Source organism: Erinaceus europaeus, chromosome 8 (assembly GCF_950295315.1).
Source record: "Erinaceus europaeus chromosome 8, mEriEur2.1, whole genome shotgun sequence".
NCBI lineage: Eukaryota > Metazoa > Chordata > Mammalia > Eulipotyphla > Erinaceidae > Erinaceus > Erinaceus europaeus.
In genome coordinates, this window is record NC_080169.1 from 13,555,818 (window position 1) to 13,579,994 (window position 24,177).

Below are 24,177 nucleotides of genomic sequence, written 5' to 3' on the forward strand. Positions count from 1 at the left end.
ATTAAAGAAATTTATGGATATATCAAATGCCACTCTTACAGGTTATTTTTTGCTTTGGAAAATAGTTATGTAAAAATTTGACATGCAGTGGGCTAATTAATATTTTCAAAGGAATTAACACACATATGTACAACCTTCTCTGGTCTTAGTTTCAAATGTAGTATATATATCCATAGATATAACCTGGACACCCAAAATAGCTCTTTTTGATTCCTAGAGCCTTTTCAGGGAGTCAGGGAGCTTTAGAAACAAGTTTTGAAACCTCTGGAGTGATGAATCAAGATGGCTGTCACACCATGCTTGAGATGAAAACTGCTAGTTAGTGGTCCCGGAGGTGGTGCAGTGGATAAAGGATTGGACTCTCAAGCATGAGGCCCTGAGTTCAATCCCCAGCAGCACATTTACCAGAGTGATATCTGGTTCTTTCTCTCTCTCCTCCTATCTTTCTCATTAACAAATAAATAAGGGGACCGGGCGGTAGTGCAGTGGGTTAAGCGCATGTGGCGCGAAGCAAAAGGATCCTGGTTCCAGCCCCTGGCTTCCCATCTGCAGGGGAGTAGCTTCTCAGGCGGTGAAGTAGGTCTGCAGGTGTCTGTCTTTCTTTCCCCTTCTTTGTCTTCCCCATCTCTCTCCTCTGTCCTAACAAACAATAACAACAACAATCCAATAATAAAACAACAAGGACAACAAAAGGGAATAAATAATAAAAAAACAATCTTTTTTTAAAAATATTTATTTTATTTATTTATTCCCTTTTGTTGCCCTTTGTTGTTTTATTGTTGTAGTTATTATTGTTGTTGTCGTTGTTGGATAGGACAGAGAGAAATGGAGAGAGGAGGGGAAGACAGAGAGGAGGAGAGAAAGATAGACACCTGCAGACCTGCTTCACCGCCTGTGAAGCAACTCCCCTGCAGGTGGGGACCCGGGGTTCGAACCTGGATCCTTATCCCGGTCCTTGCACTTTGCGCCACCTGTGCTTAACCTGCTGCGCTACAGCCTGACTCCCACAAAATCTTTTTTTTTTTAATTTTTTAAATTTTATTTATTTATTCCCTTTTGTTGCCCTTATTGTTTTATTGTTGTAGTTATTATTGTTGTTGTCGTTGTTGGATAGGACAGAGAGAAATGGAGAGAGGAGGAGAAGACAGAGAGGAGGAGAGAAAGATAGACACCTGCAGACCTGCTTCACCGCCTGTGAAGCAACTCCCCTGCAGGTGGGGAGCCGGGGTTCACAAAATCTTTTTTAAAAAAGAAATCTGCTAGTTAAACATATGTTAGCTTTGGTTTATGGTGGTGCTGGGGCCTGAACCGGGGGCCTTGGAGCCTTAGGTATGAGCATCTGCTGGCATAACCATTATACTGTCTCCCCCCCGCCACTCCCCATGACACTAATTATAGAAGAAGAAAATATACAAGTTGATGTCGTTGTCTTTAAGGAGAACACAGGTGAAACAAATGAGTTTAGGCTATATGACATGGAAAGTATATTGGCCCTGCTTTGAAATATTTTCAATACCAAGCACATAGCTCTCTAGCATCAGAATGTGGCACAGGGCACATGTGAGTGAATGAATGGAGGAGGTTGGTATCCTCAGTGAAGCCCTGGGCATCCTGTTTTTTTTTTTTTGTGTGTGTGTGTTGGACATGAGCATGAGATCACAGGTGATATGTCCCTGTTTGCATCAAAACCAGTGATCTGTAGGTTTGATCTTGATTCTGGGAAAGAATTGGTCCTTCTAAAGAAACAAAGACACAAAAGATTCAAATCTTTCCTTTTGGTCCATATTCTCAGAGGAATAAACAGTAGGGAAGTTTCCAGTAGAAGGTATTTGACACAGAACTCTATTGGTGGGAACTGTGTGGAATTATAGCCCTATTGCAATTATACAAAGCTTTGGAGTCTAAAGCATGAAGTCACGAGTTTGATCCCCGGCAGCACATGTGCCAGAGTGATGTCTGGCTCTTTCTCTCTCCTCCTGTCTTTCTCATAAATAAATAAAATCTTTAAAATAAATAAATAAATAAATAAATAAATAAATAAAAGTTAAAAGAAAAAAAAAAACACCTAGATCGGAGGATGCTATGAGTTGTCATGAATTTATGATACCATCTGACAAGATATTTCCTATAAATTTATTTTCTTTCAAAATTAAAATTTGGGTTGTTGAAAGTGCTCATTTGGATAGTATGTTATCTTACCATGTTTACAACCCTCCAGTTAGAGCCTGGCCCCATTATACTGAAGAAAGTGCTGTGAGCTATTTCACTCTTTGCCTCTATTTAAAAAAATCCAAAAATAACAAAAACTAAACAAACAAAATAATCAAATCATTCTTAGCCACTGCAATTTGAGCTAATGTTGAACCACTAACTTTAACTAATTTTACTTTAAAAAAATCCTCAGCTGCCCTTGAAGGATTGTGTTCTGCGTCTGTCATCTACCACTATCCTGGTGGGACTGGAGGCCAGTCTGGAGGGCGCAGAGTCCAGGGGAGCACGCTTCCTGCTGAGGCAGCCAACAGACATCGGCCAGGTGAGCTCTGCTCTTCCCCCAGCCTGGGCTCCTTTGCAGGCTTTAGTCAAGCAGAAGCATTTTTAAAAAAATACATATTTTTCTTTTTTTCTAACTATTTATTAATTTATTTGATAGGACAGAGAGAAATTGAGAAGGGGAGAGACAGAGAGACAGACACTACAGACCTGCTCCACTGCTTGTGAAGTTTCCCACCTGCAATACGGGGCTGGGGTGCTTGAACATGGGTCCTCACACACTGTAATGTGTGCAGTCAACTGGGTGCGCCACCACCCAGCCCCAAGCAGAAACATTTTCTTACTTTTTACCTGAGTTAAATCTCACTAATGTGTAAAGGAAGTATGATGTCTTTTGAGTCATGAATCTTGTACAAAGATATTTCTTCCCAATTTGATTAAATGTTTGTTTGGCCTTATTGAATGATATTGAAGGGTTCCAGTGATTTATTGATTTCTGGAACACTTTGCATAGCATTTTACTATAAACTAACCTTGAAATTCTGTGCATGGGTCTTTTCATAATTTCTATGTTAGTTAAACTATTATCAATAGTACTGCATGCTAATCTTAAGGTTAATCCAGGGCCTGGAGGCTATTTCTTATTTTCCTGGCTGATGAGATTCTCATAATGTGTTCAGCTTTATTTGCTTATGTTTGTTAGTGCCAGTAGAGAAGAGAACATCTTTAGAGAAGCATACCTAGTCTATGGCCATAACTCCCTGAACACGCCTGATCTCGTAAGCTAAGCAGGGGCAGGCCTGGTTATTACTTGGATGGGAGAAGCATACCTAGAAATGCTTGCCGATGAATTTGACCCTTTGACCCAGAATGAATATACTTGCCATTAATGGCCCTATAGGCATCATGTTGTAGAGATGACAAATATAATAATAAAAAATGAAGAGATCAAATTTGTGTACAAAACTTCTAGTGTTTTTAAGATCCATAAGTTGTTTTAGTTATTTTTCTTTCCAAAGAGAGCATCTGTGGTCCGGGAGGTGGCACAGTGGAAAAAGCATTGGATTTTCAACCATGAGGTCCTGAGTTTGATCCTCGGCAGCACATGTACCAGAGTGATGTCTGGTTCTTTCTCTCCTCCTATCTCTCATGAATAAATAAATAATTCTATAAGAAAAAAAAAAAAGAGGGGAAGCAATTACAGAAGCCAGACCTTCTACCTTCTGCAACCCACAATGACCCTGGGTCCATGCTCCCAGAGGGATGGAGAATGGGAAAGCTATCAGGGGAGGGAGTGGAATATGGAGATTGGTTGGTGGGAATTGTGTGGAATTGTACCCCTCCTACCCTATGGTTTTGTTAATTAATTCTTTCTTAAATAAAAAAAAAGAAAAAAAATTATATTTCATGAAAAAAAAAGAAATAATAAAAAAAAAAAGAGAGGGGAGTTGGGTGGTAGTGCAGTGGGTTAAGCGCACATGCAAAGCCCAAGGACCGGTTAGGATCCTGGTTCCAGCCCCCGGCTCCCCACCTGCAGGGGAGTCGCTTCACAGGTGGTGAATTAGGTCTGCAGTTATCTCTCTTCCTCTCTATCTCCCCCTTCTGTCAATTTCTCTCTGTCTCTATCCAATAACAAAAAAAAAAAAAAAAAAAAAAAGAGAGAGCATCCACAGTACACATTTTTGCTTTGGGAAATAGTTATCTTACATAAAAATTTGACATTCAGTAGATTTATTCCTGCTTTTCAAGGAATTAACAAACATGCACAACCTCCTCTGGTCATACATATGTATCAGGTGGGGAAATGCCTTGAGGTACTCACCCCTCCCATTCTAGCTGTATAGTCAGATCCCATATACACTCTGGAGAACTGCTTAGACAAAGCTATATTGGCTTTTGAAGATAATTTGATCATTCTTCAGCAGAGTGTTCTGAATGATGACCATGGTCACAGTTATTTGAGAGGAAAGTAAAGCAGGTTGAGAGCTGATTTAGAAAGTCTGCCTTGATCTTTCCTCTGTGTTGATCCTGACCTGAGATGTGTTCTGTTAGTGTTCACTACCTATCTGTTCATTGTTGTAATAATTGCTGTCTTTGCTATCTGACTACAGCAGCTTGTTTTGTCTTTTTAGTCAGCTACCAAGTGCTAATACCTTCATAACTCATACACACAGGAAGGTGGAGAGCAGGTTTGATTTCCTTTTTTTTTTTAATTTCACCTTTGTTTATTTTGTCCACCAGCAAAATGTCCTTATACAGAAGAAGTGTGAGGTAGGCAAATTAATCTAATCCATGAAAGCATGTTTGATTTCCTATAGAGGACAACTTTTGTGCTTTCCCTGGGATACACACACACACACACACACACACACACACACACACACACACACACACCCCGCACATACATGATTTGAAGGGTAAGATGTGTTGAGACTCTTCAAATAATGTGATAAAGACATTTTAGAGTTGTGTTGCATTTTTTCCTCCCAAGCTGAATGTAGGCAAAAGAGTTTAAATTCTTTTTCAAAAGGTTTTTTTGTCTTTAGTAGAGATAATTCTCCCTCTCCCTCTCTCTCTCTCTCTCTCAATTCTTTATTGGTTGGGTGGTGGCTAGTGGTTTACAATACAGTTGTTGACACATAGGTACAACCTCATCTTTCTCCATGATAGGTACTAGGTGTGTCTGTAAGATACTTTTTTTGGTGGGGGAGATAGCATAATGGTTATACAGAGAGACTGTCGTGCCTGAATTCTCCAGAGTCCTAGGTTCATTCCCCCATATAACCATATGCCAGAGCTGAACAGTGCTTTGGTAAAGGAAGCAAAACAAAACAAAACCTCTCTCCCGCAGCCCAAGTTCTTTCCCCCAGCATACACTGTTGTCTCTCTGTCCCATCCCTAACTCTCCTTCCCCAGAGTCCTTTGCATTGGTGCAATACACCACACCTACTCCAAATTTCACTGTATGTTTTCCCTTACTGTCTTTGCTTCTCAGGTTCCACCTATGAGTGAGATTCAGTTTTTGTCCTTCTATTTCTGGCTTATCTCACTCAACATGAGTTATCTCTGCCTTCTGCAAAGTACTTGGACAGTTTTTGTTATTGAATATAGTCAGTGAGGGAAAATCCCTGGGGAAGCCCAAATGAGCTGAAGGAGCAAGGTTTGTCTTACATGGGAGGTCAGGAGTCACTTTACTACCTTCTGAGCAGTGAGCTTCCAGACTTATCACCAGCCTTCAGGTTATAAACAGATGTGTTGTTTTATCTTGAATACTGATGCCAAGATAAGTTTGCAGCGGTGGCCTCACCTTTCTAAGCTAATACCAGATACACTGATTTATATTCTCTCTTGAATTTTATTTTAAACGAGAACACTGTTCAGCTCTAGCCCATGGTGGTACCTGTGATTGAACCCAAGACTTTTGGAGTTTCAGGTACTAAAATACTCTTTTGCATTACCATTGTGCTACCTTCCTTGCCTTTTCCATGAATTTTTATCCCAGATCCCCCTTTCAGCAGAAAAGCAGCCAACATACGGATACAACTTAATGCCTTTGTGAACTAGAGCATGTTGTTTAATCTCTGCCTCGGTGTCCTGATCTGTAAAAATACTAATTCTTACCTCATGGGGTAGGTACCATGAGGGTTGAGAGAGATGCATATATAAAGGACCTGGGAAAGTGCTCATCTATACTTGATAAATATTAGCAGCTGCTATCACTACTATTAGGGTTGCTGTTGATAACAAAGTAGTTTGACTTGCTAATGCAGGCTCCTGAATAATGTTAAAAGACTAGACAGCTCAGATCCAGATGACATAGATTTCCCCCGAGTAAAAGGAACTTTAAAATGGAGTTACTGTAGTTTCAGAAATAATTCTCTTACCTACCTCTTTTTTTTGCTTTTGCTTTACACATTTTATTTTGGTTTTTTAAAATGTTACTTTCTTTTTAAAAAAGATTTACTTCATAAGGCGGGGGGGGGGGGGAGAGGGCTGTAGAGGCACACCAGAGAGGTGGGGCAGTGGATAAATTGTTGATCACTCAAACTTGAGTTTCCAAGTTCAGTCCCTGGCACCACATGTGCCAGAGTGGTCCTCTGCTTTTGTTTCCATTCTCACTGTCTCTGTCATAAATAAATTAATTAAAATAATGACTTGCATCAGAGAGAAGTCCCAGAGCACTACTCAACCTTTGGCATATGGCGGTACAGGGGGTTAAGCCTGGGCCCTTCGACTTACAAGTTCTGTGCTTTAATGTGTTCTCTGGCCCTAGCATGTGTCATGAATACTGCCATGCACCAGGTTACTGAGCTTTGTCAAGTTCATGAATGACAGATTAGAGTGGTCCTTAAGAAAAAGAATAGTCGGTGAGAATATTAGACAGAAGGACATCGGGTGACACTGAATACCTTCACAAATTCTCAGCTAATAACACTTAAAAAGTTAATATTTTAATCCAATTCTGTAAGCACTAGAAATAAAATGTTAAGATGACTAGAGTGTAAAAGAGAAATAGCTTTTGACAATGCAGCTTTGCTAGCAACATTTTTTTTTCTCTAGTAACGCTTATTGAGAAAGTTATTAAAAACTGAATTGGTTTTATGTAGACTTCACTGTGGAAGAGAAGAATAAGTTCATGAATGCTGAGAGGAGTGCAAGCCTATGTTTTTCTTTCGTGTTCATGAAGATGTAAGTTCTGTGGCATAGAAGACTTGTCAGCTTTGTGTTAGTGACCTAGACGTATTTGCATAGCATTGTTGACATTTTTATGATCTTGAGTTTGATACCATGTACACAAAGTACCTAAGAGGTGCGGACAAAACCTTACTGTCATGACGATATGGATTGTGCAGAACCATCAACTCTGAAAATTGAACGAGGTAGTTTACTTCTGATGAGTATTCAGTACGTATATGCAAATATGTACGTACATATGATTTAAATTTAGTGTGGATATTTTGTGAAATCAGTGCTGTTTACTTTATTGCACAGCTCTGGCTCATAGTCGTGTGGACTTCGAGTCTGTAAACCATTAATCCCCACCAGCCCAATAAAACGATAAAAGGGGACAGTTGGGTGGTGGTGCACCTGGTTAAGCACACCCATTACAGTGCACAAGGACCCGGGTTCGAGCCCCCAGCCCCCACCCGCAGGGGGAAAGCTTCACGAATGGTGAAGCAGTGTTGCAGGTGTTTCTCTGTCTCTCTCTCTGTCACCTCCTCCTGTCTCAATTTCTGGCTGTCTCTATCCAATAGGTAAATAAAGATAATTAAAAACATAATAAAAAGGGGAAAAAGATATGAAGGAGAAAAAATGATTGGTTTTTTTGCTAACAGTTATTTCAATAGCAATCTTCTAGAAGTGAATTCAGTAAAAAGAAAAAAGAATAAAGGGGTAGCATAGATCCTTTGACTTTTGGTATAGTGCAAGATAAAGGACTTAGGAGTAAGCTTTGCTACTGCTGGTAAAAGGATATTTTTGCAGGAGCCTGGCATTAATGCGGCGGGTTAAGTGCATGTGGCGCAAAGCACAAGGACCGGTGCAAGGATCCTGGTTTGAGCCCCAGGCTCCCCACCTGCAGGGGAGTCGCTTCACAGGCGGTGAAGCAGGTCTGCAGGTGTCTATCTTTCTCTCCCCCTTTCTGTCTTCCCCTCCTCTCTCCATTTCTCTCTGTCCTATTCAGCAATGATGACAACAATAATAACTACAACAATAAAAAACAACAAGAGCAACAAAAAGGGAATAAATATTAAAAAAAGGATATATTCTCTGGGTTTGTTTCTCTGTGAAAAGAGAGGACAGAGCAGATGCTCAAAATTCTTTCCTGTTTTAAGATTAATTTCTTTGAGCCTTGCCTTTTATTAATATTCAGGAATGTGACCTATTTCAGATTAAGTACTGAATAACACTCCGTTCTCTGAAACAGGAGTTGGTATGTGCTGGCTAAGTTTTTGGTTTTGATCTTGAGCATTCTATTAAATCATTACCAATCATTTATTATGTGGACAGTTCTTTTGGCTACATCTTTTCCAGCAACTTGAAAAGCCTCTTGACTATAGGTGGCACTGTTGCACCTTCAAGAATTTCGTTTTCCCTGCTTGTGAAAGACTAAAACAACTTTCATTTAATTTTATTTCTTTGTTTAACGTGTCAGCACAGCACAATGTCAGTTATGCCTGGGTACTTGGGAAAAGTATTCTGGTTTTATCTTTCTTTTACTCTATCATCTCAGCATGAAAATTTCCAACATGCTGTGTGAACAAGGGTGGAACTGAGTTTTTCTTCCAGTATTAGAAACCAGTCAGCCATGATTTCATAGGAAAGATAAAAACTAACTGTCTTGCACCTTTAATTGTATGTTAGCCAGTGGGAGGTAATTTGGTGTCACAGCAGTTGTAATGTTTTAACTTGGATTTGAATGCTCAGGTCATCTCTTAGCCATGTGAACTCGAGCCAGTTTATTTTCCCTCACTTTATAAAGCAGACATGCTATTATGCACTTGGTGAGGATTAATGAGAATTATGTAAAGTGCTCAGCATAGTGTCTATCTCATCAAGATTTTCTTAGACCTGAGCCTTTATAGTGTTTGGCAATTACTATGGAGTGAAAATAGGCGAGGCCAGGAGATAGGTCAGCCAGTGGTGATGCCTCGGCTGAAGCCCCAGCACAATGCTCGAGCACTGCAGTGTCAGGGGCAGTTCCATGGGTGGTGGAGTGGTGCTGTGGTGTCTCCTCCTATTTTTTTTCTGTTGTTACTGGGGCCAGCTTTTCCCTCCTCCTCCTCAGATAGAAAAGGAGAGACAGAGACACAGAGAGAAACAACGCCATAGCCCTGAAGCTTCCTCCGGTGCTGTTAGGACCAGGAGCTCACATTTGGCTGTGTGCATGGCAAAACAAGTATCGTCCTACGTGAACTGTCTCGCTGTCCCCTTTCCCTCTTTTGATCTTTTAAAAACAGTGAATAAAAAGCTTGGGTCAGGATGAGTGATCTTGTGAAAACGTCACATCTCAGTGTTGAGTTAAAAAAAAAATTGGGGGAGTTGGGTGGTAGTGCAGCGGGTTAAGCGCACATGGTGTAAAGTGCAAGGACCGGTGTAAGGATCCTGGTCTGAGCTGCCGGCTCCCCACCTGCAGGGGAGTCGCTTCACAGGCGGTGAAGCAGGTCTGCAGGTGTCTGTCTTTCTCTCCCCCTCGCTGTCTTCCCCTCCTCTCTCCATTTCTGTCTGTCCTATCCAACAATGACGACATCAATAACAGCAACAACTACTACAACAATAAAAAACAAGGGCCACAAAAGGGAAAATAAATAAATAGAAAAAAACTTAAAAAAACTGTGGGTTGGGTGGTGGCACACCTGGTTTAGGTCATGTGTTAAAATGTGCAAGGACGTAGGTTCGAGACCCTTGTTCCCACATGCAGGAGGAAAGCTTTGCAAGTGGTAAAGAAAGCAGTGCTGCGGTGTCTCTCTTTTTTTCTCCCTCTCTATCACCCCCTTCCCTCTTGTTTTTTTTGGCTGTCTCCTATCCAATAAATAAAGGTAAAAAAAAAAAAGAATTGGATGGGGGTAGATAGTGTAATGGTTATGCAAAGAGTTTCTCTTGCCTGAGGCTCTGAAGTCCCAGGTTTAATCCTCTGCACTACCATAAACCAGAGCTGATCAGTACTCTGGTTAAAAATAAGAGAAGAGAGATCTAATTGGGCTGATGAAATAATTCACTTGGATATGCACTGCTTTGCCATGTGTGTAGCCCAGGTTTGAGCCCAACCCCCACTGCACTGAAGGATGCTTCGATGCTGTGGACTCTTTCATTCTCTCTCTACCGAAAAGAAAAAAAAAAAATCCAGTTAAGAACTCAGTAAGCTGAAGTCATACATAACAGATGCTGGAGAGGTTGTGGGGACAAAGGAACCCTCCTATGCTGCTGGTGGGAATCTAAATTGGTCCAACCCCTGTGGAGAGCAGTCTGGAGACCTCTCAAAAGGCCAGAAGTGGACCTTCCCTATGACTCTGTAATTCCTCTCCTGGGGATATATCTTAAGGAATCAAACACACCCATCCAAATAGATCTCTGTTTATCTATGTTCTTTGCAACACAATTTGTAATAGCCAAAACCTGGAAGCAACCCAGGTGCCCAACAACAGATGGGTGGCTGAGTAAGTTATGGTCTATACACACAATGGAATACTACTCAGCCATTAAAAATGGTGAATTCACCTTCTTTACCCCATCTTGGATGGAGCTTGAAGAAATCATGTTGAGTGAGATAAGTCAGAAGCAAAAGGATGAATATGGGATGATCTCACTCACAGAAGTTGAAAAACAAGATCAGAAGGAAAAACACTAAGCAGAACTGGGACTGGGTTTGGTGTATTGCACCAAAGTAAAAGACTCTGGGATGGCGGGGTGGGGGAGGAGTCAGGTCCTGGAACATGATGGCAGAGGAGGACCTAGTGGGGTTGCATTGTTATGTGGAAATGTTGTGCATGTACAAACTATTGCTTTTCACTGTCGACTGTGAACCATTAATCCCCCAATAAATAAATAAATTAAATACATGAATGAACTGAGTAAACTGGGGGACAGGTGGTGGTGCACTTGGTTAAGTGTACATAATACAAAGTGGAAGGACCTGTACAAGGATCCTGGTTTGAGCCCTCAGCTCCCCACCTGCAAGGGGGTCACTTCACAAGCCATGAAGCAGGTCTGCAAGTGTCTATCTCCCCCCCCCCATCTCCCTTCCTCTCTCGATTTCTCTGTCCTATCCAATAAAATGGAAAAAAAATGGCCCAAGGAGCAGTGGATTCATAGTGCTGGCCCCAGCGATAACCCTGGTGGAAAACAAAACAAAAATAAACAAATAAAAAAAATGGAGTAAACTATTTGAGGAGGATTATTAGTTCCTATATTTGTAATTTAGCAGCTTTATAAAGGATAGGACCATAATACAGCTATCCTAAACTTACCTGAAGCTATAAGACTAATTGGTATATTTTGGGACTACAGGAAGCTTGATAATTACACTCCCCCCCCACCAAGAGGCAAGACAGAAGCACAGATAAGCAGAGACTCAAAATACCACTTTCATTATTGATAATGCCACTTTCCCCATGAACCACAGGGATTTGAGAAAGTGTATGTGTTAATACTGGGCTTCAGGACTAGGCAGTCTCAGGAAATATACTGAGTTACAGTGGAGATTCCCAGTAGATTACCCTGGAAAGGCTGATCCTTAGAGAACAGAGGAGGTAAGCACCCTGCACACTACCATAAGGTGGCCTCAGCCAAGGAACAAGGGCCACACATGTGAGCCCTATACACAGCTTAACTGCACTCATGGGAGGAGGGTCAGCGGTAGGTGAGAGGTCACAGTGAAGGAAGGGCCTTCCTTTTGGAGACTAGAGGATTGGGGAGATGCCGGGCTAGCTTCGCGGGTGGGACAGACGACCAGGGACTCATGGCTGAGCTGGGAAGCAGTGTCTCTTGATTCATGTGGAACACAGCGCAATCTAAGCTAGCTATAATCACAATCCTTTCCTTATATATACTTGCCAAGTAGGGTGGAAACAGGATGTGACATAGAGAGGGTGGAGCGAAAAAAGACTGGTGGAAATCAGGGTGTACTAGCAGGGGGCAGAGCAAAAAGACATCATGAACCAATGGGGATTAAACCAATGCCCTGCAGGCAGGGCGGTGCTTAGTTAACAGTGGTTATGTAAATAGAATACAGTGTTAAGCAGGGGGGATTAAACCAATGAAACAGGGTTTTAGAAGCAGAATTAGAAGCATACCAACAGGGAGACATGTGTCTCCTTCCCATCATTTAAGCAGGTCATAGAAAGGAATAGAAGGGTGCCACCCAATAATTTGTAAGAGAAATGAAGCTGGGGTCGGGTGGTGGCTCATCTGGTTGAGCGCACATGTTACAAAGTCCCAGGTTCAAGGCCCTGGTCTCCACCTGCAGGGGGAAAGCTTTGTGAGTGGTGAAGCAGGGCTGCGAGTGTCTCTTTGTCTCTTCCTCTCTCTCTGTGCCGCCCTCCCCTTTCGATTTCTCTCTGTCTCTATCCAATAAATAAATAAAGATAATAAAAAATTAAAAAGATATTTAAAAAAAGAGAAATTAAGCTATCCTTTGGGACAGACTAGCAATGAAATGCCGAAGATGGGGAGTCGCGATGGTGCAGTGGGTTAAAGCACAGGTGGTACAAGACGCAAGGATCAGCCAGAGGATCCTGGTTCAAGCCCTCGGCTCCCCACCTGCAGGGGAGTCACTTCACAGGCGGTGAAGCAGGTCTGCAGGTGTCTGTCTTTCTCTCCCCCTCTCTGTCTTCCCTTCCTCTCTCCATTTCTCTCTGTCCTATCTAAAAATGACAACAACAGTAAAAAACAAGGGCAACAAAAGGGAAAATGAATAAATATAAAAATATTTAAAAAAGAAATGCAGAAGATGATGAAAATAGATTGGTGGGACTCAGGCGGTAGTGCAGTGGGTTAAGCGCAGATGGGACGAAGTGCAAGGACTGGCCCAAGGATCTCGGGTCTAGCCCCCAGGCTCCCCACCTGCAGGGGATCGCTTCACAGGCGGTGAAGCAGGTCTGCAGGTGCCAATCTTTCTCTCCCCATCTCTGTCTTCACCTCCCCTCTCCAGTTCTCTCTGTCCTATCTAACAACGACATCAATAACAAAACAATAATAACTGCAATAACAAGGGCAACAAAAGGGAAAATAAATAAACAAACAAGAAAATAGAGATTGGTAAAATCACCGTATTGTTGTTGGGCGTCCTCCAGCCAGGGGAGAAGAAGCGGCAGCAACACAGGGAACCAGGAACCGGAGGTGAGGGTGGGGCCCGGGGGAACTAGACCAACCTCCCGGAGTGCTTCAGAGAGTCAGCTCATTCATTGTTCATACAAGAGGTTAGACATGCTGATCGCTATCCAATAGGAACATAGGGGAAGTATGTAGGCCCCTAGGACGAAAGTGCGTGACACTCATCATGTTAATTAACCCCAGGTGCACCTTGTTTCTGCTCTTAGGTTACACCTGCTTCTCATATCCAGCTCGGGCTCAAAGGCAAGTTACCGGCCTATAAGGACCCAAATTATGGCCTTATGAAGGGAGCTCACGTATGGGTCACGCACGAGAAACAGGAACCTTCAGGTTATGTTGTGCAAGGAGGCAGCTCCCTTGCCCCTGAGCTCTGTGTCATCTCAGCCTGCGGAGTCAGGAGGGATACGGCTTTAGGCCAGGTCGGCTTCGAGCTCTACCTCCTCAAGACTCTGCAGAAGTGACAGGCCTCTACCCAGGTTGGGGGATTTGCACCTCCCACACTTACGAGTTTGCTTAATTATTTGCTGAGCACTTCCAATGTGCTGCACACTATCTCAAGCATTCTACATAGACCAATCACCAATCTAATATTTTAATCCTACCATCTAGGGAGGCAAGTTTGATTATTATTCCAATTTTGCAAATGTGGCAACTGAGGCATAGAGAGAATGGGTGACTTGGCCAAGGTCTCAGAGCTCGTAAGTGGTAAGCAGGGGCTTGAATGTTGCCAGTCCTTTAAAAAAAAAAAATCTAGGTTGTCAGGCAGCAGCGCAGCTGGTTAAACGCACATGGCGCAAAGCGCAAGGGCTGGCATAAGGATCCCGGTTCGAGCCCCCAGCCTCCCACCTGCAGGGGAGTCACTTCACAAACAGTGAAGCAGGTCTGTAGGTGTCTAGCTTTCTCTCCCCCACTCTGTCTTCCCCTCCTCTCTCCATTTCTCTCTGTCCTATCCAACAACGACGACATCAATAACAACAATAATAACTACAACAATAAAAAAACAAGGGCAACAAAAGGGAATAAATAAAAATATTAAAAAAAAAATCTGTCAGTCTTGCTTGGCCCCCTTCAGGTTGACTTCAGGTGTTTAGAGTGATCTGGGTGTCTTTTACGTACATTTGTGTATTTGTTGGGGTGTTGTCCAGTTTGGAAAGATGAAAAGGGAAGTTGTAGAGCAATTAACAGTTGTCTCAGGGCAGGAAGATAGCATAATGGTTCTGCAAAGAGACTCTCATGCCTGAGGCTCCAAAGTCCCAGGTTCAATCCCCAACACCACCATAAGCCAGAGTTGATCAGTGCTCTGGTAAAACAACACAACACAAAATAAAACAAAACAAACAAAAACAACAAAAACCTTGTCGCAACCTCTGTGGAGAGCATACATGATCAACATTGTTTATTTAGGGAGCAGGTCTGTTTTTTGTCACAGAAACAGAGTCTCTCAAATTAGTCCAAAAGCAAAACTGAAACAAAATCAAATGCTCTTCTTGGTCTGCTTCTGTCTATGTTCTTCATGAAATGTCTTACTAGTGGTTGAACCTTTAAGGAGAAGATGTGCTAATTGTTGAACTCTGATCTTTTAGTCCTATAATTCTGCCTCTTAATAAATTAAACCTCTCAGTTTTCTTACACCTGTCTCTTAAGAGCTTGGTTAATGTGAAGCTGATCCAGATCAACCTGATGGTGCCACAAATCAAATGTTTGTCCATAGATAATTGGCTGGAGGGCACCTTACTCCCCCTCTCTCTGTCTCTCTGTTTCCTCTCTCTCTCTCTCTCTCGTATGCTGCCAGCATTTCATGCCTGTATATTTCTACTACTTTGGGCGAACTCCCTCCCCCCTACTCCAGTTTCATTTAGAAAGAGACAGAGAGGAAGAGAGAGAATCAGAGCAAAGGAGAGAGACCACAGCATTGTTCCAGTGTTCATGGAGCTTCCCCTGGTACCATACATGGTGCTCCCATGTGGTTTTCGGGACTTGAACCTTGGTTCCTACACATGGTAAAGTGTGCACCGTAATGGGTGATCTATTTCCCAACTCTCACTGAGTGATTTCTTCAAAGAGCACCAATTACTATTCCCCTACTTACCCACATAAGAAAAGAAGCCTTCTGACTTCGGCCACACAGACAGCAGCAAGGTCTATATCTTTCTTACCAATCAGGAACCTATTAACTACACAGAAGTAGGCATAACAAAAGAAAAGGGCTTCCAGGAAGTCCAGTTATTAGTAGAGATTAAAGTCCATTGGGACCAAAGGGATATTTATATTTCAAGGCTGAACTTTTTGCTTTTTCTTCACTTGTTGAGAAAATCATCTGGGCCATGTGGCTCACAGAACCACAGTAGACTAGAGAGGGAGAGTTTAAAAGGCAGAAAGGCCTCATTTTGGGTATGACATTCATATTGATGAGAAGAGACCGTTGACCCTCGGTGTGAGGCACGAGACAGATGGATTTGTACAAACTGAGTAAAAGGATTCTAACAGCTAAATAGTCTGAGCGCCCTTAGCACGAGGCTCAGTTCATCACCAGATCCACTGAGAGTTCAAAAATTAATGCATGAGATATGACTCTGAGGCATTAAAAAAATCTTTAATTTCATTCTCCCTTCAAAGGCAATATACTTGGCCAGGTTCTCACTGAATGAAATGTTTCCAGGGGCTATCTGGGAATCCAGAATCCCCCAAGGTTTTAGACAACCGAGTGTCTCCTTAGTGCTCACTCATGTCATGGGCTGTGGTGTCATGGGGCATCCTTGACTACCAACTGTCCTCTTCATTTCCAGTCCAGGCCAGTCATGCCTCCTTACTGTGCAGGGCTGCTCAAGGGCTCCAGAGGGTGGTGGAAAGTGTTGTACATGGTAGAGAGTTGGTGCTCAGTAGGAAACCTCTGTTTTTAAATTATGACTTCTAGATTGCAGTGATTTATTATCTTTTTTTACACACTTTTTTTTATTAATAAAAAGGAAACACTGGGGGGTTGGGCGGTAGCGCAGCGGGTTAAGCTCACGTGGTGCAAAGCACAAGGACTGGCGTAAGGATCCCAGTTCGAGCCCCTGGCTCCCCACCGGCAGGGGAGTCGATTCACAAGTGGTGAAGCAAGTCTGCAGGTGTCTTTCTCTCCCCCTCTCTGTCTTCCCCTCCTCTCTCTCTCAATTTTTCTCTGTCCTATCAAACAATGAATGACATCAGCAATAAAAATAATAACCATAACAAGGCTACAACAACAAGGGAAACAAAAATGGGGAAAAATGGCCTCTAGGAGCAGTGGATTAATGGTGCAGGCACTGAGCCCCAGCAATAACCCTGGAGGCAAAAAAAAAAAAAAGGAAACACTGACAAAAGTCACAGGATAAGAGGGCTCCAACTCCATACAATTCCCACCACCAGAACTCCGTATGCCACCCATCCCCTCCACTGATAGCTTTCCTATTCTTTTTTTATATTTATTTTCTCTTTTGTTGCTCTTTTTTTTTTTTCTATTGTTGTTGTAGTTACTGTTGTTGTCATTGTTAGAGGACAGAGAGAAATGGAGAGAGGAGGGGAAGGCAGAGGGGAGGGAGAAAGATAGACACCTGCAGACCTGCTTCACTCCCTGCAGTTGGGGAATCGGGGGCTGGAACTGGGATCCTTTCGCTGGTCCTTGCGCTTCACGCAACGTGTGCTTAACTCGTTGCGCTACCACCTGACTCCCAGCTTTCCTATTCTTTACACACTTTTATGAGAGTGCTGTTCAGCTTTGGTTTATGGTGGTGCTTGGTATTGAACCTGAGAGCTCAGAGCCCCAGCCTTGAAAGTCATTTGCATAACCATTATGCTATCTCCCCAGCCCTTGATTGCAGTGCTTTTTAGTTTTCATTTAAAAGCAGAAATTGCAGAACATCTGTGCTGTTTCACTAAGAATATATTGGGGCATACTTAAAATTTTTTTTTTTTTTAATTTAAATTAAAAAAAAAAATTTTTTTTTATTAATGAGAAAGGAGAAGAGAGAAAGAACCAGATATCACTTTGGGTACATGTGCTGCTAGGGATTGGACTCAGCACCTCATGCTTGAGAGTCCAATGCTTTTTTCACTGTGCCACCTCTCGGACCACAGTCTTTTTTTTTTTTTTTTTCCCCCAGAGCAGCGAGCCATTCCCCCCCCCCCCCCCCCCAGAGCATCGAGCCACTGGCTTCTGGTGAGGACAGGCTTTGAACCTGAAGCTCTATCTGCCTTAGAGTCCATAGGCAGAGCCACTACACCATCTCGGCACTCTGCTGGGGCATAATTTTTTGAGCCTTGTTAACATGCTTAAAAAATGATATCAGTGGTTAAGCCCACATGGTGTGAAGTGCAAGGACCGGCATAAGGATCCCGGTTTGAGCCCCGGATCCCCATCTGCAGAGGAGTTCCTTCACAAGCGGTGAAGCAGGTTTGCAGGTGTCTTATCTTTCTCTCCCCCTTTCTGTCTTCCCCTCCTCTCTCCATTTCTCTCTGTCCTATCCAACAATGACATCAATAATAACTACAATAATAAAACAACAAGGGCAACAAAAGGGAATAAATAAATAAATAAATATTTTAAAAAAAGATTGTTAAAAAAATGATGGCCTGGGAGGTGGCACAGTTGATTAGGTGTTTGACTTTCAAGCACAAGGTCCAAAGTTTAATTGCAGCATTACAAGTACCAGAGTGATGCTCTGGTTTTCTCTCTACTTCTCGTTTCTCATTTTCATAAAAATATATCTCTTAAAAAAGAGTATAACTGGGGAATGTTATGCATGTACAAACTATTGTACTTACTGTTGAGTGTAAAACATTAATTCCCCAATAAAAAAAGAAAAAAAAAGAGTATAACAACGATTCAGGCATCTGAGAAAGATGACTTCTGAATCTAACACCTCTTAGCGTATGTTCTGCTATCCTGAGAAACTGCATTCTAGAGAAGGCTTTTGACTCTTGTTGATAATAGCATACTTAGGAATAGATGATCAAGGCTTTCAGAATCTTCTTGATAATGATGAAAGAACCGGTTTTGTATTTTACAGCATAAAACTTCCTTTTACAGGATGGAAATACATTGACCAAGTTAGCAGTAATTCAGTAATTTGTGCTGGGGGCACAGGGATGGGGCACAGTATATGAGAGATAGCAAGTTTGTAATTTTTTAGGAGGATAGAAATACATTCGACAAAGATTTGCGGTATCACCTCAACCCTTTCCACAATTCCAAGTTGTGGGCATAGGTTTGCACAAATAAATTAATATTCCTGATCATTTTCCATGCTTTTGCAATAACAAATTCTTTTTATTTTATTTTACTTTTTCTTTTTTTTTTTTTTGCAATAACAAATTCTTAACACATGTTTTAGAAGAATTGGGCAACGTGAGCTTGAAAGAGGGAAGGGGAGAAAGAGGCTCTGTACAGTTTGTTTATGGTACCAATAATAGACCTTTCCTTCTAAAGCAAAAATGCTTCTTTTTTTTTTAAAGATATTCTTATTTAAATATTTATTTTTCCTTTTGTTGCCCTTTTTATTGTTGTTGTAGTTATTATTGTTATTGTTATTGATGTCCTTGTTAAATAGGACAGAGAGAAATGGAGAGGGGGAAGACAGAGAGGGGGAGAGAAAGATAGACACCTGCAGACCTGCTTCACTGCCTGTGAAGCGACTCCCTTGCAGGTGGGGAGGCAGGGTCTCGAACTGGGATCCTTATGCTGGTTCTTGCTCTAGCAAAAATGGTTCTTAACTTGTGACATACTGTTACTTGAATTGCTTTCCTGATCCTGACAGAAGTGTCTCGGATTTTTCAAGGCTGTATGAATGATGAAATGTGATTTGGTGGTTATCTTTAAAAGAAGTTTTGTTTTCCAAATAAAAGACCATAATCTGTTCTTTCTTCCAGGGGCACAAGAAGTTCTCATTGATCCAGGTACATGATCTATGTGCTTAGTTTCTTTTGGCTATTATTATTATTTTTTAAAGTGCTTGTTTCATGGTGGTGTGAATGAATGGCTAAAATTCCTGGATTATGATCTTTGGAACATTCTGATTTAAGTAACTTTAAATCAGAACTGTTAAAAATCTGATCATTGTTTCATTCTTTTTGATGGGGTGTCCTGTTGATTTATGTTGTCTGTTAAGAGGAAAAGTCTTTTCCCGAGCATGTCAAGTGAATGATTTGTAAAGTGTGCCTTTAAAATTCCTTGAATGCATTAAGCATGCTTGTCCAGCTAATTTTGACTTTATTCTTGATAATGACTTTGCTCTGATTCTGTGGTTTTTGCTCCTCTCAACATTGAATTAAAATTTTTGTATAGCATTTCACCTATATGTTCTAAACAGAGTAACTTTTCCATTTTTTTTTAAAGTGGAGGTAGGTTTTCTTTTCCCCCCTCTAACACCTGCAATTAATGCAACAACAACAACAACAACAAAAATCTCTTTTCTTGCAGCATTTAATAATTTCCTGGTGAGCTCTATTACCCTATAGCTTTCAGAAACAATGTCAAGGGGCAAGTAATAATAATAAAAAAAGAAAGAAAGCCTTCCTTTGAAGAATAGCACGCAGCAGCGTCATGTGCGGACACCTGCTTTGTTTCTAACACATTCACTTTCATCTCCATATGTATCTTGGTCCTGAAATGAAATTGCTTCAGGTTTGCAGATTTTCGCTTTAGCATTTGCTTTGAATCCTTTCTCCAGACTGATGCTTCAGCATAGTTTCTTCAGAGTGTTTGTGGAGCATATAGGAGAAGGAGAATCAATGCTTTTGCTTTGCTTTCAGACCTGAGCTGCTGAAGAGAGAATAACTGAGGCTGGGATGAGGAGCTAGATGACACCTTAACCCCAGTTGAAGTTAATGAATAATGTCGTTCCATTGGTTACTGTCTGTCTATTTAGCATATTAAGAGGAGGTTTATTGAAAACAATAGCACAGGAAAAGAATAGCGAGCAGTAGTAGGTCTGCAGTTTGCTCTTTTTTTCAAAACCAGGGTCTCATGCATGCAAGGGATGTGTTCTACCTGTCAGCTACCACCCTGCCCCATCATTATTGAACAATTAAATCAGTACTGGAATTTTTTTTTAAATGCTGGGGCCTTTGGCATGTGTGAGTTCACTCCTTCCCCTACCTCCCACCTTTCCCAGCTGACCTTCTCATTCTTTTCACTTTTCAATAGACAGAGAAACTGGGAGTCATCATAGCACTGCTTCATTACCTTTTCAGTTTCCGCTGGTGCCGTGGTGATTCTATGTGGTGTCAGGGCTTGAACCTAGATCTTTGGGTATGGTAAGGTGGGTATCTTGCCAGTGAACCCTCTTCCAGTCCCTGGGTGCATTTTGTTTTTCTCCAGGGTTTTTGCTGGGGCTTGGGACCTGCACTCTGAATCCATTGCTCCTGGTGGCTATTCCCCACCCCCATTTTATGGGACAGGACAGAGAGAAATTGAGAGAGGAGGGAGCGATAGAAAGATAGACACCTGTAGAGCTGCTTTGCTACTTGTGAAGTGACCCACCCCCCTGCAGGTGGGGAGCCGGGTGCTCGAACTAGGATCCTTGTGCAGGTCCTTGCACTTAGTACTATGTGTGCTTAACTGGGTGCACCACTGTCGGGTCCCCCGGTGCTTTTTTTTTTTGTATTTATTTATTTTTCCTTTTGTTGCCCTTTTTTTTTTTTTTTTTTTATTATTGTTGTAGTTGTTACTGATATCGTCGTTGTTGGATAGGACAGAGAGAAATGGAGAGAGGAGGGGAAGACAGAGAGGGAGAGAGAAAGATAGACACCTACAGACCTGCTTCACCGCCTGTGAAGCGACTCCCCTGCAGGTGGGGAGCCGGGGGCTCGAACCGGGATCCTTAAGCCAGTCCTTGCGCATTGCGCCATGTGCGTTTAACCTACTGTGCTACTGCCTGACTCCCCCTGGGTGCATTTTTTAAACTGCTTCAGATTTTTTTTTTTCTGGCTACCTGCTTTTCCTATATCTATCCTGAAGACCAAGAGGAAAAAGAGTTTGAGTGTTTGGGGCTAGCAGTTTCCTCTCCTTTCCTTTTCTTTTTCCAAACTATATATTTTTTAATTATTACCTCTACTTATTTATTGGGTAGAGACAGACATTGAGAGGACATGGGAAGATAGAGAGGACAAGAGACAGACATTTGCAACACTGCTTCACCATGTGCAAAGTTTTCACCCTGCAGGTGGGGGTCGGGGGCTCAAACCCAGGTCCTTGAGTGTGGTAACATGTTCGTTCAACCATGTGTGCCACCACCCAGCCCCAATAGTTTATTTTATTTATTTATTTATTTTTACTTCCACGGTTATTGCTGGGGCTTCTTCTTTTTTTCTTCTTCCAATTGCGGGGGCTTGGTGCAATTGAATCTGCCACTCCTAGTGGCTCCCCCCCCCCACAGGACAGAGAAAAATAATGAGAGAGGATGGGGAGACAGAAAGGGAGAAAGATAGACACCTGCAGGCCTGCTTGTGAAACTTCCTCCTGAAGGTGGGGGCCAGGGGGCTAGGACCTGGATCCTTGCTTGAGTCCTTGCACTTAGTACTATGTGCACTTAGCCAGGTGCGCCACTGCCCAGACCCAACAGTTTATCTTTCTTTCTTGACAGTTTCCTCCTCCCTCCCTCTTTCTTCCTTTTTTCCTTAATCTTTATCTCCTTTTTCAAATTATTTTATTTTAGTGAGAGGAAGACACAGAGGGAGAGAGACAGAGAGAGATATAGATAGATAGAGACCTACCCCAGATCACTGCTCAGCTCTGGCTTATGGTGGTGCCAGAGATTGAATCTGGGACCTCAGAGCCTGAGGCATGAAAATCTGTTGCATAACCACTACACTATCTCCTCTGCCCCTCTCCTTCCCCGAGTTCCCTTCTAGACAGAGACAGAGGCAAATAGAGTAAAAGAGACCACAGCATCGAGACTTCCTTCAATGTGGTAGGAGCTGGACTTGAACCTGGGTTTTCTTTTATTTATTTTTTTATTTATCAAAAGGAAACACTGACTAAACCATAGGATAAGAGGGGTACAACTTCACACAATTCCCACCACCAGAACTCTGTATCCCATACCCTTCCCTGATAGCTTTCCTATTCTTTAACCTCTGGGAGTATGGACCCAAGGTCATTGTGGGATGCAGAAGGTTGAAGGTCTGGCTTCTGTGATTGCTTCCCCACTGAACATGGGCATTGACTGGTCAATCCATACTCCCAGCCTGCCTCTCTCTTTCCCTAGTGGGGCAGGGCTCTGGGGAAGTGGAGCTCCAGGACACATTGGTGGGGTTGTCTGTCCCGGGAAGTCTGGTTGGCATCATGGAACCTGGTGGTTTACAAGAGAGTTACCATACAAAGCCAAACAAATTGTTGACCAGTCATGGACCTAAAGGCTAGAATAGTGCAGATGAGGAGTTGAGGGGTCCTCCATTTTGTAGATAGCTAGTAGGCCTATTTTAGTTATGTTCCAAAGGGCCTGTGGCTATACTCGTGTTTTTTTTTTTTTTTTTTTGCCTGAGCTTGAAATCTGATATGCAGGTGGATCCTAATTATTGTCTGGGGAGGTGATATCATGGCTGTCAGAAGGACCAGAAAGCTGGATCAGGGAAGAGAATAGCTCCCAAATATTTGAAAGGTGTATAGATATTGTTGACTGTAAACGCCATCGATTTGATGTGATCTGGGGCCCATATTCAGCTTAGGAGCCTATGTGACCTCTGCATCCCTGTAGATCTGAGCTCACATTCTGTGGTCATAAGTAGGAACGTTCCAAGCTGCCCCAATATCAGGACCCATCTTCCTCAGGTATAGCATAGAATACGTTGTCCATCCTTCCTTTGGAGGATGGGACATTCTCTACCATTTTGTTGATCCAAGTTGAGGGCAAGGTCCTATGGGGGCCCACAGTGGGGTCTATTGTGTTGTTCCTGATAGACCAGTAACAATGGAGAGAGGGATTTATTTGAGGTCTAGGCCCATCATGTCTGTTTGGGAATCTCAGGACTCCCCTAATAGGGCCCCAGCTGACGGGGTGGCCTGATAGTGACTAAAGAGTATGCCAGTCTCTTGCCCTTATTCAGCTTTTTCAGACCTTGCTTTGATGAGGTTAGCTTTGGAGTGAGTGAGAGAACTGTAATAGGAAGTAGGTGAGGAGGGTATCTAGGTCTAAGTAGACACTATTTCATTATGAACTTCATACTGACTCACTGCAGACTATTGTGTACTTCTGCTTTCAGGTATATGTTTTGCCCTAATTTATGGATACATGTGAACATATGCTCTATCTTACGGAACCTGGTCTATATCTATGTTTTGGGACTTTGTTAAGAAGTGAATCTCCTGGAATGGAATTAAAGAATACTATGAAAGGAAAGGTCTCACCCAAGTAATGAGGGTGAAAGGTTGACATTCCATGCATGACGTCTCTGTACACAGTCTGAAGTGAAACATGCTGAGGTGGTACTCCTTGTGTTGATTAGGTTGGGATCGGTGGATGCAGTATTATTTAATATGAATTGAGAGAAGCATGCAGGAAAGTGAGCCCCACTCTAGAGGTTCCAGGACTGGGGGAAATATAGGCTCTATAGAGGAAGCGGGAGGTTCCTGCTGTCTTAGGGTTTAAGACAATAGATAGTTATTGCTATAATCACATTATTTGGCAATTGGGTTAACTTTGAAAAATCCCTTTGTTAGGATTTGCTGTATCATACACACTGTCACCATAATATATGTCCTTTGACATTATTTGTATATAGCTGTGCCACTGGTTCCTTCTGTTCTCTCTGGTCTAAGCTTTTAAGTGAGTCAACATATCAAAGACTCAGCCTGTGTATTAAAAGGACTCAGTCTGTGCTTTAAAATGTTTGAGACAT

The 24,177-nt window shown here is 42.3% G+C and overlaps 1 protein-coding gene across 5 annotated transcripts in view; it reads left to right on the forward strand.

The window, feature by feature from the left end:
• TRAPPC9 (trafficking protein particle complex subunit 9) overlaps positions 1 to 24,177 on the forward strand; it is a 633,394-nt gene that overhangs the window by 25,301 nt on the left and 583,916 nt on the right. For 3 of the 5 annotated variants that reach the window (XM_060195954.1, XM_060195953.1, XM_060195957.1), the window contains exons 4-5: positions 2,405 to 2,533; positions 19,210 to 19,236. In XM_060195954.1, the coding sequence (XP_060051937.1) occupies positions 2,405 to 2,533; positions 19,210 to 19,236 (156 nt within the window). The remainder of the gene's footprint in view (positions 1 to 2,404; positions 2,534 to 19,209; positions 19,237 to 24,177) is intronic. The other 2 variants (XM_060195955.1, XM_060195958.1) reach the window with 1 other exon arrangement.